The 13,275-nt window shown below is 39.1% G+C and overlaps 1 protein-coding gene across 1 annotated transcript in view; it reads right to left on the bottom strand.

Moving 5' to 3' along the window:
* Nucleotides 1–3,622: 3,622 nt before the first annotated feature.
* The window catches only part of TET2 (tet methylcytosine dioxygenase 2), a 75,446-nt gene continuing 65,793 nt past the window's right edge, over nt 3,623–13,275 (bottom strand). The window contains exons 8-10 of the mRNA XM_052775135.1: nt 11,509–11,646; nt 9,676–10,036; nt 3,623–8,375 (exon numbers count right to left, since the gene is read on the bottom strand). Of these exons, the coding sequence (XP_052631095.1) occupies nt 6,964–8,375; nt 9,676–10,036; nt 11,509–11,646 (1,911 nt within the window). The 3' untranslated portion in view covers nt 3,623–6,963. The remainder of the gene's footprint in view (nt 8,376–9,675; nt 10,037–11,508; nt 11,647–13,275) is intronic.

A 13,275-nucleotide genomic window follows, 5' to 3' on the forward strand; every position in this document is an offset into this window, starting at 1 on the left:
TCAGAGTATTTTAAGCCTTTTATATCCTGTAAGATGGTGCTCTGAATCTGTTTAGGCAAGGAGGACCTGAATGTCAAGGTTGTGAGTACTCAAACCACTGGACTAATGGCAAAATGGTGTGGGGGAGGAAGAGTGGTGCCTTGTTCCTGCATCTGAAAGAAACAGGTGCAGGCTCCAAACCTGGAAGGAAGGCGACCCTTTGAAGTCAAGAATGAGGAGATTTCTAAACTGAAAGGTCTTGGGTATGTTTTTATACCATGTTGTAGGAACTATGTAATTCCCTTCCCCATGACCTGGCATCTCGGGATACCTCCCTTGTGTTCCGCTCCATGGACAGGGGCCACTGGCACCCTGCTCTGCTGCAGGGTGGCTACAGTGAGTGTGGTGTTCATCTGGGACTCAAGTGCCTCATGTTGCAATGTGCAAGTCAAGTACACAGCCTCAAGCCCCAATTTTCTCTGTTGATCGGAAAGAGCAGAAGGGACAGCAGTAGATCTTTAACAGACCTTTTCCTTCTTCTTTCTCACTTTCTTACCCCAGTGCAAGGTTTTTCTTCCCTCTGAACAGGAGGATTTTTTTTTTTTCTTTAAATCAGCAACACTTTCCATGCCAACTTCGTGCGTATCAGTGATTCCTTTTGCTGGTTGGAGGCGAGGCAAGTAAAACATGGAACTGACTGACTGACTTGTAAGTTCTGCAAGAATCTCTCCTAGTACAGTATTTGCCCTAGTTAAACTAACCTAGGGAATCATTTACAGGTCAAAGTAAAGGGACCCACTTAATGAGTAAACTTAGGTGAAACCCAAAATGTCTCACACAGAGTGATAGAGTGCTGTCATTGTAGCTCATGGGGTGGTGGGGTAAAATTATCAGTCCTCTGAGACAAAATGGTAATTTACTGAGTGCCTCAAAATTATTAGTTGTGTCTGCATTAGGTAGACATAGTTGAGTGTAACAGAAACTTGACAGATGCATGTTTTTCAGAAAGAAAAAATGTTACTGTGTCAGTTAAATAGCAGAGTATTAATTTATTGCTGAGATGATGATATCTACCAATTCTAATCTCAGTGCTGCTGGACTATCAGCAAACTTCAGTGAGTTCTGCATGATGCTTGTCAAGCAAGTGTAGAAGTAACAGAGCGCCCTGCCTTGCAGCTCTGCTGGTAGGCACGGTGCTGCACTCTTCTGAACAGCCTACGGGCAAGAGAATGTGCATTTCTATAAGCTCTGTTTTGCAGGTAGGTGTAAACCACAGCGTTCACATTTAAATCCAAGGTCTTGTTCCCCTGCTTAGAGTTTTACTTGAGTGAAGAGATTTGAGGTTTTTAAAATACTTCCTAATTTGTATTTGAAAGTAGTGGTGAAAATGTGCATATGGAGAAACCACCATTACCCACCACTTCTTAATCCCTGCCGCCTTCTGTCAGGTGCTTTACTTCTCCAAAAGAAATCCTTTGAATCCTTTGAATTTTTTCCTTTTCCCCTCTCTTCCATGCTCCATACTTTTCTGTATCTTTGAGCATATCACCTGTTGCTCTTAAACTTTTCCTGGGATTTGTTCACCCTGGCTTGGCTTGTTATCACAGGCTTTTCAGTCATTCCCATTAAAAAAGCTGTATTGTCCTCTGTGTGAGATGTCAAAAGGCAGAAAATGACAGAACAGATGGGTAAGAGAAGAGGAAAGGCAAGACAGAAGCTACCTCGGGGAGCTGGATGCTCAGCTGGGCCCCCCCCAGTTGCAACTAATTTACCAGGGCGAGCAGCCTGCGGTTTGGGTGGTGATGGTGAGTGGTGCGTTGGTCACAGTCACCTGAGGCACATGAGCAAACTGCCCTTGTCTCGGGGAGAGCCCGTGTTTGTGGGAGAAGTGCTGTTGGCAGGTATGGTTTGACTTCTCAGTGGCCTTGGCTGGGAGCACGTTGTGCCAATGTTAGCAGTGCCTCTGAAGCGAGATCTGTCAAAGTGCACTGAAGAGAGAGCCGCTTATGTTAAAAGGTGGCTGGTGGGAATGTTCATTAATGGCAGAATTTTTTTCTGGGAAAGGCTAAAGGGGTGATAGACCTTTGTTAAAGTGAGTGCATCTGTCAGTTCCAGCTGTCTAATGCATTAAAGTGCACCTGTGCACAGAAAAGAGCAACACTTGGCTGCTGCAGTGTGCTAGCCTGCCTCAAGACATTCCCATCTGGGAATATGCTGAGAGCCAGGGGTGAACATTACAGATTTTTTGAGTTTTAAATCACTGCTTCCCCAAGACACTTAGCTATATGAATGTACAGAGTAGGGGAGCTTTCCCAAGGTGCATGGCATTGATGGATGGGGTAACCAGGGCTGACAACAAACTCCGGGTCTTAAAAAAGAAACCTTGAAAAGCTTTCATATACAATTGTTGCGGAAACATTTTGCAGCTGCGGAGAGAGAGCAATTTCTGTCTCTTCCCAAAGAAGAGAATATTTCAGGATTCAGTCCTGATATCCCTTGAAGGTAAAAGCAGGGACCATGAAAACAAGCTTTTTTCTGATGTCTGCAAGAATGTATGTCCTGGTATTGATTCAGACACTTTCTTAGTGCTTCTGCTTTTCTCTAGATTACATGTGATTTAGATTATACATGAGGTTTTAGGCTTTTATAATCTTGTTTTTTCTTAATCATAGAATCATTTAGGTTGGAAAAGACTCTTAAGGTCATCAAGTCCAACCGTAAACATAACACTGTCAAGTCCACCACTAAACCATGTCACTAAGTGCCACATCTACACATCTTCAAAATAGCTCCAGGGATGGTGACTCGACCACTTCCCTGGGCAGCCTGTTCCACTGCTTGACAACCCTTTCAGTGAAGAAATTTTTCCTGATATCGAATCTAAACCTCCCCTGGCGCAATAATACAATCTGTTGGAGCATCCCACCATTTGGGAGTAATTTGAAATCAACTGAAAAATGCATAAACAGGTAGAGATAAATACCCCAAACAAACCAATGAACCCCTAGAGTGCCCCTTGTCCTGCCTCTGCCAGGTGTGGATTTGTGGCTGTTACTCAAGCAGTGAGGAAATTCCGACACTGAATATACCATGTTTATCTGTGTCCACAAACACCAGTAGGAAACCAGCCATGATGCTCTACACCCTCTTCCTGCCCATAAAAATGCCTCCCTCCTTCACTGTAAACACGGATTTTATTGAGCATTAGCCTGTGCTAGGTAGCTAGTGTCCCAACCCATTAGAGGCAAGAGTCAAAGCTGAGCTAGGAATATATGGGATGTCTAGATCTCCTGTTTTGAAGTCCCTAGTGATGCACTTCATTTGAGCGTGATGCTTGAGTCACGGAAGATGGAGGTGGGCTAAACCTGTGTGGGTGTGTGGGCCTGCTTCATTGAAAAGTTTGGGTTCTCCTGGTATGTCAGTCGATGCGTATTTCAGCAGCTTAGAAATTCAATGCAACTTCCTCTGTTTCTCATAACACAGTTTCAGATTTAAGTTCCTCAGGCTAGCAGTTTCCCTGGCCCTGTAACGGTTGTCTGGTTCCCCTGAGGCTCTTGACCTGTGGCTGGTACCACAGGCCACATTTCACTGTGCTGGCTTTGTTGTTAGAGACAGGGAAAGACAAGTTTCTGCCAAGACAGACTTAGAGTGCATTAAATAAATATAAATTTTATTAAAAACACCCACATCTCAGCGTTATCAGGAATGATATAATAATAAACAGCTTTCAAATAACCTGCATTACATTACAATACTTACAGTATTTATAACCATCCTCAGATTCTTTTTTATAGACATACCAAACATTTCATGAAAATGAATGAAACTAAAGTTAAAAAAAAAAAAAAATGTAGAACATAAGCATAGAAAATGCACACAGAAGTTCATTACCTTAGTGTCAAACTGCTAAAGTTTCCTACACAAGTTAACCACTAGCTTTAGAAGTGAACTTTATACCACTGTGCGTCAATCAAGATGAAAAATTCATTCAAGTAAAGTTGACACCACTCAGAAGCATCTTCAAGTATGGCTATAGTCAACCTGATAATCCTATACAAGCAATTTTATGTCTGCTTTGTCATTCGTTCCAACTGAGGCAGGGTTCTGTACACCAAAAATTACAGTTTGGGTATTTACAATACAAAACTGATTCACCAACTAAGCTTCCTGCTCCTGCTGCCAGCAGTTTGGCAAATGACGGTGCACGGCATTTTAACCAAACATCTACTATGGATTACATGAATAATATAGGACTTTAAAAAAAAAATCACCAAAAGATGAAGATTTATAATGATTTAATTAATCTGACATATAACCATAATTTTTTTTTTTTTTAAAAAAGGCGAAACTTTTGTTTCAATGCAGTGGGAAAAGTCACAGACTGAGAATTAAAAAACAAAATTGCCATAATAAATATTTGACCATTAAACCCAAAGGCCTCCTTTGATTTTTCTCAAGTTAGGTTGTGATTCTGTTAGATAAAATTTCTTCCGACCAAACTTAGTCTTACAGTATATTGCACAAGATATATCTGGGACATGGAGGTTTGCATGTTTAGGGAAGCCCTTGTACAGACTGTACCTTTCTATATTTTATTTTATTCATTACAGTATCCAAGAAGCCTTGTTTAGAGAGTGACTTGAACAACTCTAGCAAACAGTCACTTGCCAAACCCCTGCCTTACATTTTTCCCTTTAATCAGCTCAGTGCATTCTACTTTCTTTTTGTTTATTCGTTTGAAACAGGCAAAACATTCTAAATCTCTTAAACACTTTCATTACAATAAAAAGAGCTAACAAATTTACAAAATTAGTTTTAGTTACATCAGTACATGTACAAGAAAAATTAGAGAAGGGATTCAAAAGAAAAGCATTAAATCCCTGAAAAAAAAAAACCAAAACAAAACAAAAAACCCAAGAATAATATATTTAACCTACAACAGCTTTACATACACACAGGTGACACGTTGGCATAGGAGAACATGAGCTGAAATATCCCTGAATTTTTAGAACCAAAAAAAAAAAAAAGTTGAAGTTCAAGTTATACTTGCTAAAATGTCAAGTATTGAGAGTTTTTTTTTGTTTTGTTTTTTTTTTGTTTGTTTTTTTCAAAGGCTATTGGGGGAAAAAGATGGTATACAATATATAAACTTTCACACTCAGTTCAATATCCTATTGCCAAACTAGTGTTGAGGTATATGACAAGTAGGAACATCACTCAAACCTTTTAATGTATTTTTAGCTCACATTATGATATATTCGTAGCAGGCTGAGTAGCACCATGATGTGAATTCAGCTCAAAACCCAAATATATATAGATTTAATATTTTTACAGTACTAAAATACTAAAGCATTGCGTTTAAAAAAAGTTTTGTTTACAATTTAATTTACTATACAACTCTCCTGCTTTTTTTTTTTAATAGAAATTAATGATTTAAAACCACCACAGCAAGCCAGCTGCCTATTTTTTTTTTTTTCTATTTAATCAACGGAATCACACAGAACTAACCCTGTTTCATTCATCTTGTGTAGGCATCGGTCTGCTCAATCTTCCTGGAAAAGAGGACACTTGCACCGAGAAATGACTTACACCACAATGTACATAATTATCAACACAAAAGCAATCTGCCATTCAATGTTTGAAGAGCATACAGATCTTTAAAAACAGCAGAAGCCCAAGCTAACTAGTTGTAGTCTGTCGCATGCTGCTAATTATTACCTGTGGTTAATATAAAATTCTTTCCTTAAAACTGTACATATTTGAGCAATGAACTTGTCATAATAATTGTAGAAAACAGTTTACAGTATAGCTGTGTGAGATGAGCACCAGAAAAACATGTGTTTTGTGTACTAAAGTATTCCCTTATATCCAGTAAGTCCCATTATTACCATAACTGACTGTATTAAAAATGGATATGTAGCCCACTAGCAGATGCATGGCTAAAACAAAAGTATTTAAAAGCTTTTTTAGTTTAAAAAAATTATCTTTGCATTTTAAAATCAAAGTAAACTCTTTTTTTTTTTTTTTAATGTCTTAGTACCTTAGCATTGTTCAAGTTGCCAAGCTTAGGTAGACAAAGTGCTTTTGAAACACTATTTAAAAAAAAATATCTCTCTATATATTTTATTGTCCTTTTCTAGGACTTGACTGGATGAGCAAAATCCAGAGGTCTTTGTAATTCCCATATGTTAAAAAGTAAGCTTATTTTAACACCAGGTAAATTCAATACATACATGAATGAAAAGGTCCTCCCTGTTGTTGAAGAACACTTGACTACATCATTGACATTTTGTTATAAAGGCATTAACTGTTCGACTGTTAAAATAAAGACACCATTCTCTTAGATAGCACCATGGTTTTAGAATATCCAAACAAATTCAGTGTTTTGCTGTCTATTCATTAAGTTTTATACTTATCTACTTTGTTAAATAAAATCAATAGACTAATAAGATTACAGTAAAAACTGCATGTTAAAAAGCCATAATTCCAGTATTTCAGTACATCATAGATTCAGCACCAGATGTTATTTTAAGATTCCTGCAGTTGTAATACTACAGTATTATTTTTTAGGGTTTTTTTTTTTTGCTCCTGTTCCATGACTATGCAAACTTGATGACATTAAAAGTGGCCACAGATGTGCAAAACTGTAAGAAAAAAAAAATCCATTTGCAGATTATCTCTTTCAGTAATGGAGCCAGTGTTTTCAAATGTAAATTGTGAAACGCTTCTTTGTTTTGTTTTTGTTTTTGCATAGGATGCTTTGGTCTTGTTTCCTACGTGCCATCTGTGACCACTTAAAAATCAGTGGAAAATAAGTGCGCTAGTGAGATTACCTCTTTATGCTGGTGTGCTGAGGTTTTTTCCACTGATGAATTTCCTAAAAACACTGTTTCTTCTCCACCCTTGCCTTCCCCAAAACCTAAAGAAGAACTACCCTACTGACAAGGTGTTTTTTCAAATGAGGTAACCAACAAAGATGTGAAGTTAGATATATCGGTTGTAAGGCCCTGTAACCCGTGTAAAGGCATATGGAGATGTAGTTACTGTGGAGTCTGTGGTGACCGACAGTGTCCTTTGTGCAAGAGACTTGATGAAGCGCACGTACGTTGGCTCAGAGGGTTCGTGTGGCTCAGCAGGCTCCCGCTTTGCTTTTTTGCCGTAAGATTTCTGAGGCACATAGTCTGGACCGTACTTTTCACATTCCTCTTCTTTCTCTCTTGCCTTCTCAGCCATCTTTGCCTCCCACAGAGCCAGACCATGTTTTGGCTCATTCATACTCTTGTGCTGGTAAAAGACAAGGGATATTCTGGTGGGATGGTTCCTGTTGGGATTTTTTAAGGGAGTTGTTGCGTGGAGCTCACGTTTTGCGCACTCTATAAGAATTGACCCATGAGATGGAGCAACTGCCACTCCTCCAATTTCTGGATCCAGAAAGCTCTGCTCACTATCTGACCAGACTTCGTCGGGATCCTCTGCTTTTTCTGGATTCAGCACATCAGTTTTATCTAAACCACCCTGGGGAGTAGTCCTATCATGGTTTTGACCTGGAAGCATGTTAGACAAACCATTAACTGCATGTGAAATCATTTCACTATCCTTATTTTGGAGATGCAATGAATTAGGAGGACCACTAAACATACTCGGAGCAGAATGGTAGTCGTGTGCTAAGTGTGGAGGGGGTTGCATGTGATGATGTTCACTGTTTTTACTCATGGAGGCATAATCCAGGCTTGGATTACTCAGATTAGATTTTAACCTTGAGGCAACCTCCATAAAATGGCCATCAGCCTCATGGGTGGAGTAAGAGGAAAAAGACCCTACGTGGTGTACATTTGGTCTAATGGTGCAATTACTGAAGGAGTCTACCTGCATATTTTGGTTTCCATAATTCAAGTACTTGGGACCAAAACTCTGGCTATTCCCAAACCTATGCTGGTATAATGTTTGAATGGGTGGTAGACTTAGTTTAGACATATGGTCTTGGCTCTGGCAACTATACAAGTCCATGTGCTGATGCTGGGAAGGGTAAGAGCTCAAGTAAGAGGAGCAGTTGTCCATAGGTATGTTTCCATTGCATTGGTAGGGTGGATATTGGTTATTTTGACTTAATGATCCTGAATAAGGGTTCATGGGACTGGAAGAATTCAAATAAGACCCCACAGGCTGTGATGAGGTTGTATAGAGGTTCATGGGACTGGACCCTCCATAGGGATCTGAAGTGTATGAAGAGCTTGGATAAGCATTGGCTGGATTAGGCAACCTTACATAGAGATTTGCAGAACCTGAACCCGAGTAAGAGTTAATAGGATTTGACTGAGCGTTGTTAGGGAGAGTGCGCTGTGGATGTTGCTGCTGATGTTGTTGTTGTGTGGCTGGTCCTGAAAGACGTAAAAGATCTGTAGATGTGAAAATAAAAAAAAACATACAACAAACAAGCATTTTTTTAAAAGAAAAAACCAACAAACTACATACTTTATAGACTTTTCATGATACACTTTTCTTAGAAATTTCATAGATATGTATCATATGATATGTTAACAGAGGCTCCCTTTCTCATATCTCAAATACCATCCTTTAAGAAGCTGAATAAATACTAAGGCTACTCATCCTTTTTGGCGTGTAGCCAGTGAGATCAGATGCTAGTGGCAACGGGGAAAAAGAGGACAGTGCAATCTGTTCAGAGTCACATGCACAAAATCCAAAGAGTTGAATCATCATTTAAGTAGCCCATGAAATGGAGCATCAAAGTGCTCCCAAACAGCCGTGCACAAGGTGACCTTCTTCTCCCCAAGAATAAATAATTCTTCTCATCTATATTAATATGACTGTCTCAAAAAAATATCCCTAGCTTTATGTAAAAAACTAACGGTGACATTCACTGAGAGAACAGTTCAGTAACAAGTGAGATTAACTGAAGACATAAGAGCAAAACCATTATTCATTAAAGTGAAATGGCATCATTTAATGGTTACAACCCTAGCCTGGGTCATGGGACAGCTGACTTCTATTCATAGGTATTTCAGTGACCTTCTGAGTGGCCTTGGACATATTGCTTTTTTCCTCTCTGAGAAAGTTGCTGTAACAATAAAATAGTCATGATGAACTGGTTTGCTCAGGACTCTCAAATCTACTGATGAAGACTGCCAGGGATTGTTAAGTGGATTTTTAAACTCATACTCCACCATGGAAAAACCTGCTCTGCTTTTGGTCTTGAAGCAGAGAGTATAAATAGTGGTAAAGAGGTTAGGCTTGAATCCCCTCAAATTAGGAGGTTCTCTGTAACAGTGGCAGACAGTGAGTGATGTGTAGGTCATTCTTTCTTTGGCAGCAGCATCACACACTTCTCTTCAAGGCTTCTGGCATTACTAGTCTTTTAAAGGTACTTTACAATACACTGGATGGCAAGCAGAGTTTGCAAAAGTACCAGATTTCTACAGGTGTTAACTATCCAACAATAAAGGATTTCTCATACACCTTTTTTTTTTTTTTGCTTCTCCAGAGTCAACCACAATTTGGAACTCTAGTATTGATAAATACACAATATTGATATTTACTTTCAAGAGTTCTCTTTCCTTTTTACTTTAAAATGTTCTTGGGCTGAGAATAATGGTTTTCTTGAGACTCATTATAAATAGCCCTGATTTCTAGGAAGCTTACCACTGTTGATAAAGATCCCGATCAGATTCATGTGTTTACCTGCTAGCTGCTTTGCATGACTTGCCGCCTCAGAGTTGCCTTGCTTGTTGCGTGCTGCAGCAGACTTCTCTCTTTCAGCTTTGCTAGACCCATTCTCCAAGGAGGAAAGCTTTTCTGCAGCTGCCTTCTTTGCTTCTAGCTTCCTTTGCCGACACGTCTTAACGGGCTCTGCTAACATCCTTACTTTTCGGCGAAAGGAGGTAAGGACCTGGATGCTGCCATTCCTCTTCTTCTCCTCCTGGCCTTCAGTGCTTCCGAACTCATCCACATCAGAGACTTTGTATAACGGGAGCACGTGGAGCTGCTCATCTTCTGGTGTTTGGCCAATTTCACGATTGTCTTCTCTAGTTAGTGTGCAAACCTGTCGGAAAGGTGTGTTAGAGTAACTCTCTCAAACCAGTCTGAGAAGAGGAGATCTGGAATACTAGCCTCTGCATTTTACCTTGCCCTGCCACTGTTGGCGTTGGCATCTGGCAAGCTATTTGTAAGTTTCTGTGCTATTTATGCATATCACAACAAGCCTGCAATTTCATTTCTTCCATTGCTCTGTTGGACAGTGTTAATAGAAACAGAAGGTATATGTATCTATTTCTTGTACTTGTGCTGAAATGAACAGCATAGTTAGGGATTACCCTAATGTGAAATAAACTGTGTGATCCATTGTACCGTGGCCAGAGAGCTAAAACAGTAGAACCTGGGACTTTGTACTCACCTGAAGATTTTTTCAGTGTAATACATTAGCTAGCTACCTGTTAGAAATAGTGTGCAATATAATATACTGCCATTGTATTTCACACCCCCTTACAATGGCAACTTCCAGGACTTTGCAAAGGAGCAAGTCACTGTAACGTTAATAACAAGATTTAAGGAAGTTACTGTTGTGTCACGCAGCATGCTCATTGTGTTAGCTCCAGCTAAAACAGGTATTGCAAGCATCTCAGTGGAAAAAGATGCTGATACAGACATATTCTGTAGCAAAATCATTGCATCAGCCAGTTTTAGGAAGAAAGCTCAGCTAGAAATATATATTGTATTGGTGGTGGTTGACTTGTCAATTAAGTCAGACCCTGGGAATAGGAAAAATTTAGTTGGTATTAAAAAAGTAGATACTGTCTTTAGTCGTACTAAGAGAGGCACTGTGAATCTACGTAGTTGCTTCAAATTACAGCCATGATGATTATTCAAGATGGAAGATTATTCTTTCTCATGTTTACCCCAACTGTATTGTCACAGAGAGAGTAGGCAGGAGACAGAAATAATCCAATACATGTTGAAAACCAGCTTGCTTTTCTGGTATCTTCTACAGAACCTTTGCTGTACATGCTAGAGATCAGAACTGAAGAGAGTAAAGCGTGCATATACAATACAAAGGATGTCAAGGATTGCAGACTTTCTGCTCATCCCATGCAGGAATGAAATCCACAACTTCCAAAACTCTATCCCAGAAAGAAGTGCTTTGTTTCCATTTTTACTTTATTAGAAGATATAATCCAAAGTTGTTAGAAAAAAAAGTGTTTCAAGAGGAATATATAAACCATTTTGTTCCAGGAACACTGAAACAGGCATTTCAGCCCTGCTGGGACCTTCCTTCCTTTGCCTCCATGGTTTCTCTTTTACCAGTTCTATACTAAACCTTTCTTTAATACACCATAAGTCTCATTCATTTGAATGAAAAATTGTGTAGGGGGTAATAAGTTAGCTCAATTACTGCTTAATGTTTCTTTTTTTAGCAATCTGCATTATGCAAGTACAAATTTAAACAGTCAGGAGATAATGAATTATATATATGAAATTAGTGCTGGAGTAAGGCAGCTATATGGATCATGGACTTACCAGTGTACTCCCGTTCTGCATATTGTGCAAGTCTCTGTGAGCATGAGCGCAAAAATCCAGGCAGGCAGTGACCCCTGAGAATGGGCGACCTTCTTTTAAACCCAGACGACACTCAGGTGCTCTGTGTTCATACTCGATCTGGAAAGAGATGACAGGTATCACTGCAACTGAGCTGGATGCTCCAGCACACAGGATTAGCACTGAATGCTCTGCTGTGACAACATGCAAGCCTCCTAACATCTTGGAGGTAGCAACATACAGATCTTGAAGACAAATAAAATCAAGCAATTTGATGGCAATTTCGTATCCATACTTTGTTCCTTGCTGCTTTGTTCCCTTTCTGTCTCTGGCGTGATTGTGAAATTGGCCAATAATGCTTTTCCTTGCGTATTACTTTTGATTCTCTGCCAGTGGTTGGTGTTTTTACGTGATAAATGCAGTGCATGGTTTCAGCATCTGGCACTGTAAGAGTGATATGTTTGTGTAGACTGGAAATATAGCAAGCTATTGAGGGAAAATAGCTTTAGAAAACTGACTTCAGAATGACTTCATGAAAAATAATAATCTGCTTTTTGATCTGTAATATTTTGGCACGCTCAATGTGTATTTCATTAGCTTAAGTACAATTCTGACCCCTGACCAAAAAGAGAGACAGTTCAGTCAAGACAGTACTTTCTACCCATGCACTCATTATTAACGAGCTTTACAAAGAGTTGATAATGCAACAATAAACCTTACACAAGAAGAAAGGATTTTGCAGTGGAAGATCAAGCCTTAGGCAAATGACAGTTTCATATTTTATTTAGAAAATTAAAAATGAAACCATGTTTGTAAAATACTTTGCTGAAATTCCTGCACCTTTCAAGTGAATGCAAAAAAATCTACGCTTAATGGAACTTAGTGGATTCCATTTTAAGTTGAGGTGAAATTAGAAGTTTTGCTAAGTCTTGATCCAAGATCACTAAAAAGATGTCTAGTTTGCTCGCAGACCTTTATTTTTAAAATTTGGAATATTTACTTCCCTGGAATCTGAAAATAAAAGCAGAACAAAACTTGAAACATGTAAACTTCTTTGGAATTAAATGAGAGTGGTCTGAAACTTTAGCCAGACTATAATCGTCTGTTTAAAGTACACTGGTGCAACTGTTCTCTGAGATGATCTGTTGGGTCCAGTTAGAAAAACAGACCATTTCCAATTCTAGATTTTAATCCAGTAGCAATCCAGACTTGGATTAGAATAAATCTGGGAATTTGGAATTTCTTTTCAGGATTCAAAGGGGGATTGGTTTTAGGGCTATTTGCTTTTAGAAGCTTTTACAATACCATACAAATTAGGCCTCGATCCTGTCTCTTTAAAGCCACTGACAGTAACTTGATCAGGGTTTCCCCACAAATACAAAGTTTGCATGAAACTCCTGAAACTGGCCAAGCTATACACACGCCTTATTACACAAGGTAAAAATTGAAACTTGTAAAAGCATGTATTTTCAACGAGTGTCAGGCAGGACCACGGCTTACATGGAGAAAAGTTCTTTTGTGAATTTTTGTGGGAAAAGAAAAGCAGCCCAAGCAAAGAACAATTTTATTGTTCACCACCCCCTCATTTTTTCTTCTTCCTCCTCCTTTCTTCTCTTGCAGAATGTCTCTCAGATATTTGGACAGATAACCACAGCTAGTGGGCACACGGCCACAGTTTCCTCCATAATAAGTCTCCAAACATTATCTGATCAGGTAAGTGAAATTGGGTAAGTCTGTACTGAATCTGCT

The sequence above is a fragment of the Harpia harpyja genome, chromosome 2, assembly GCF_026419915.1.
Source record: "Harpia harpyja isolate bHarHar1 chromosome 2, bHarHar1 primary haplotype, whole genome shotgun sequence".
Lineage (NCBI taxonomy): Eukaryota > Metazoa > Chordata > Aves > Accipitriformes > Accipitridae > Harpia > Harpia harpyja.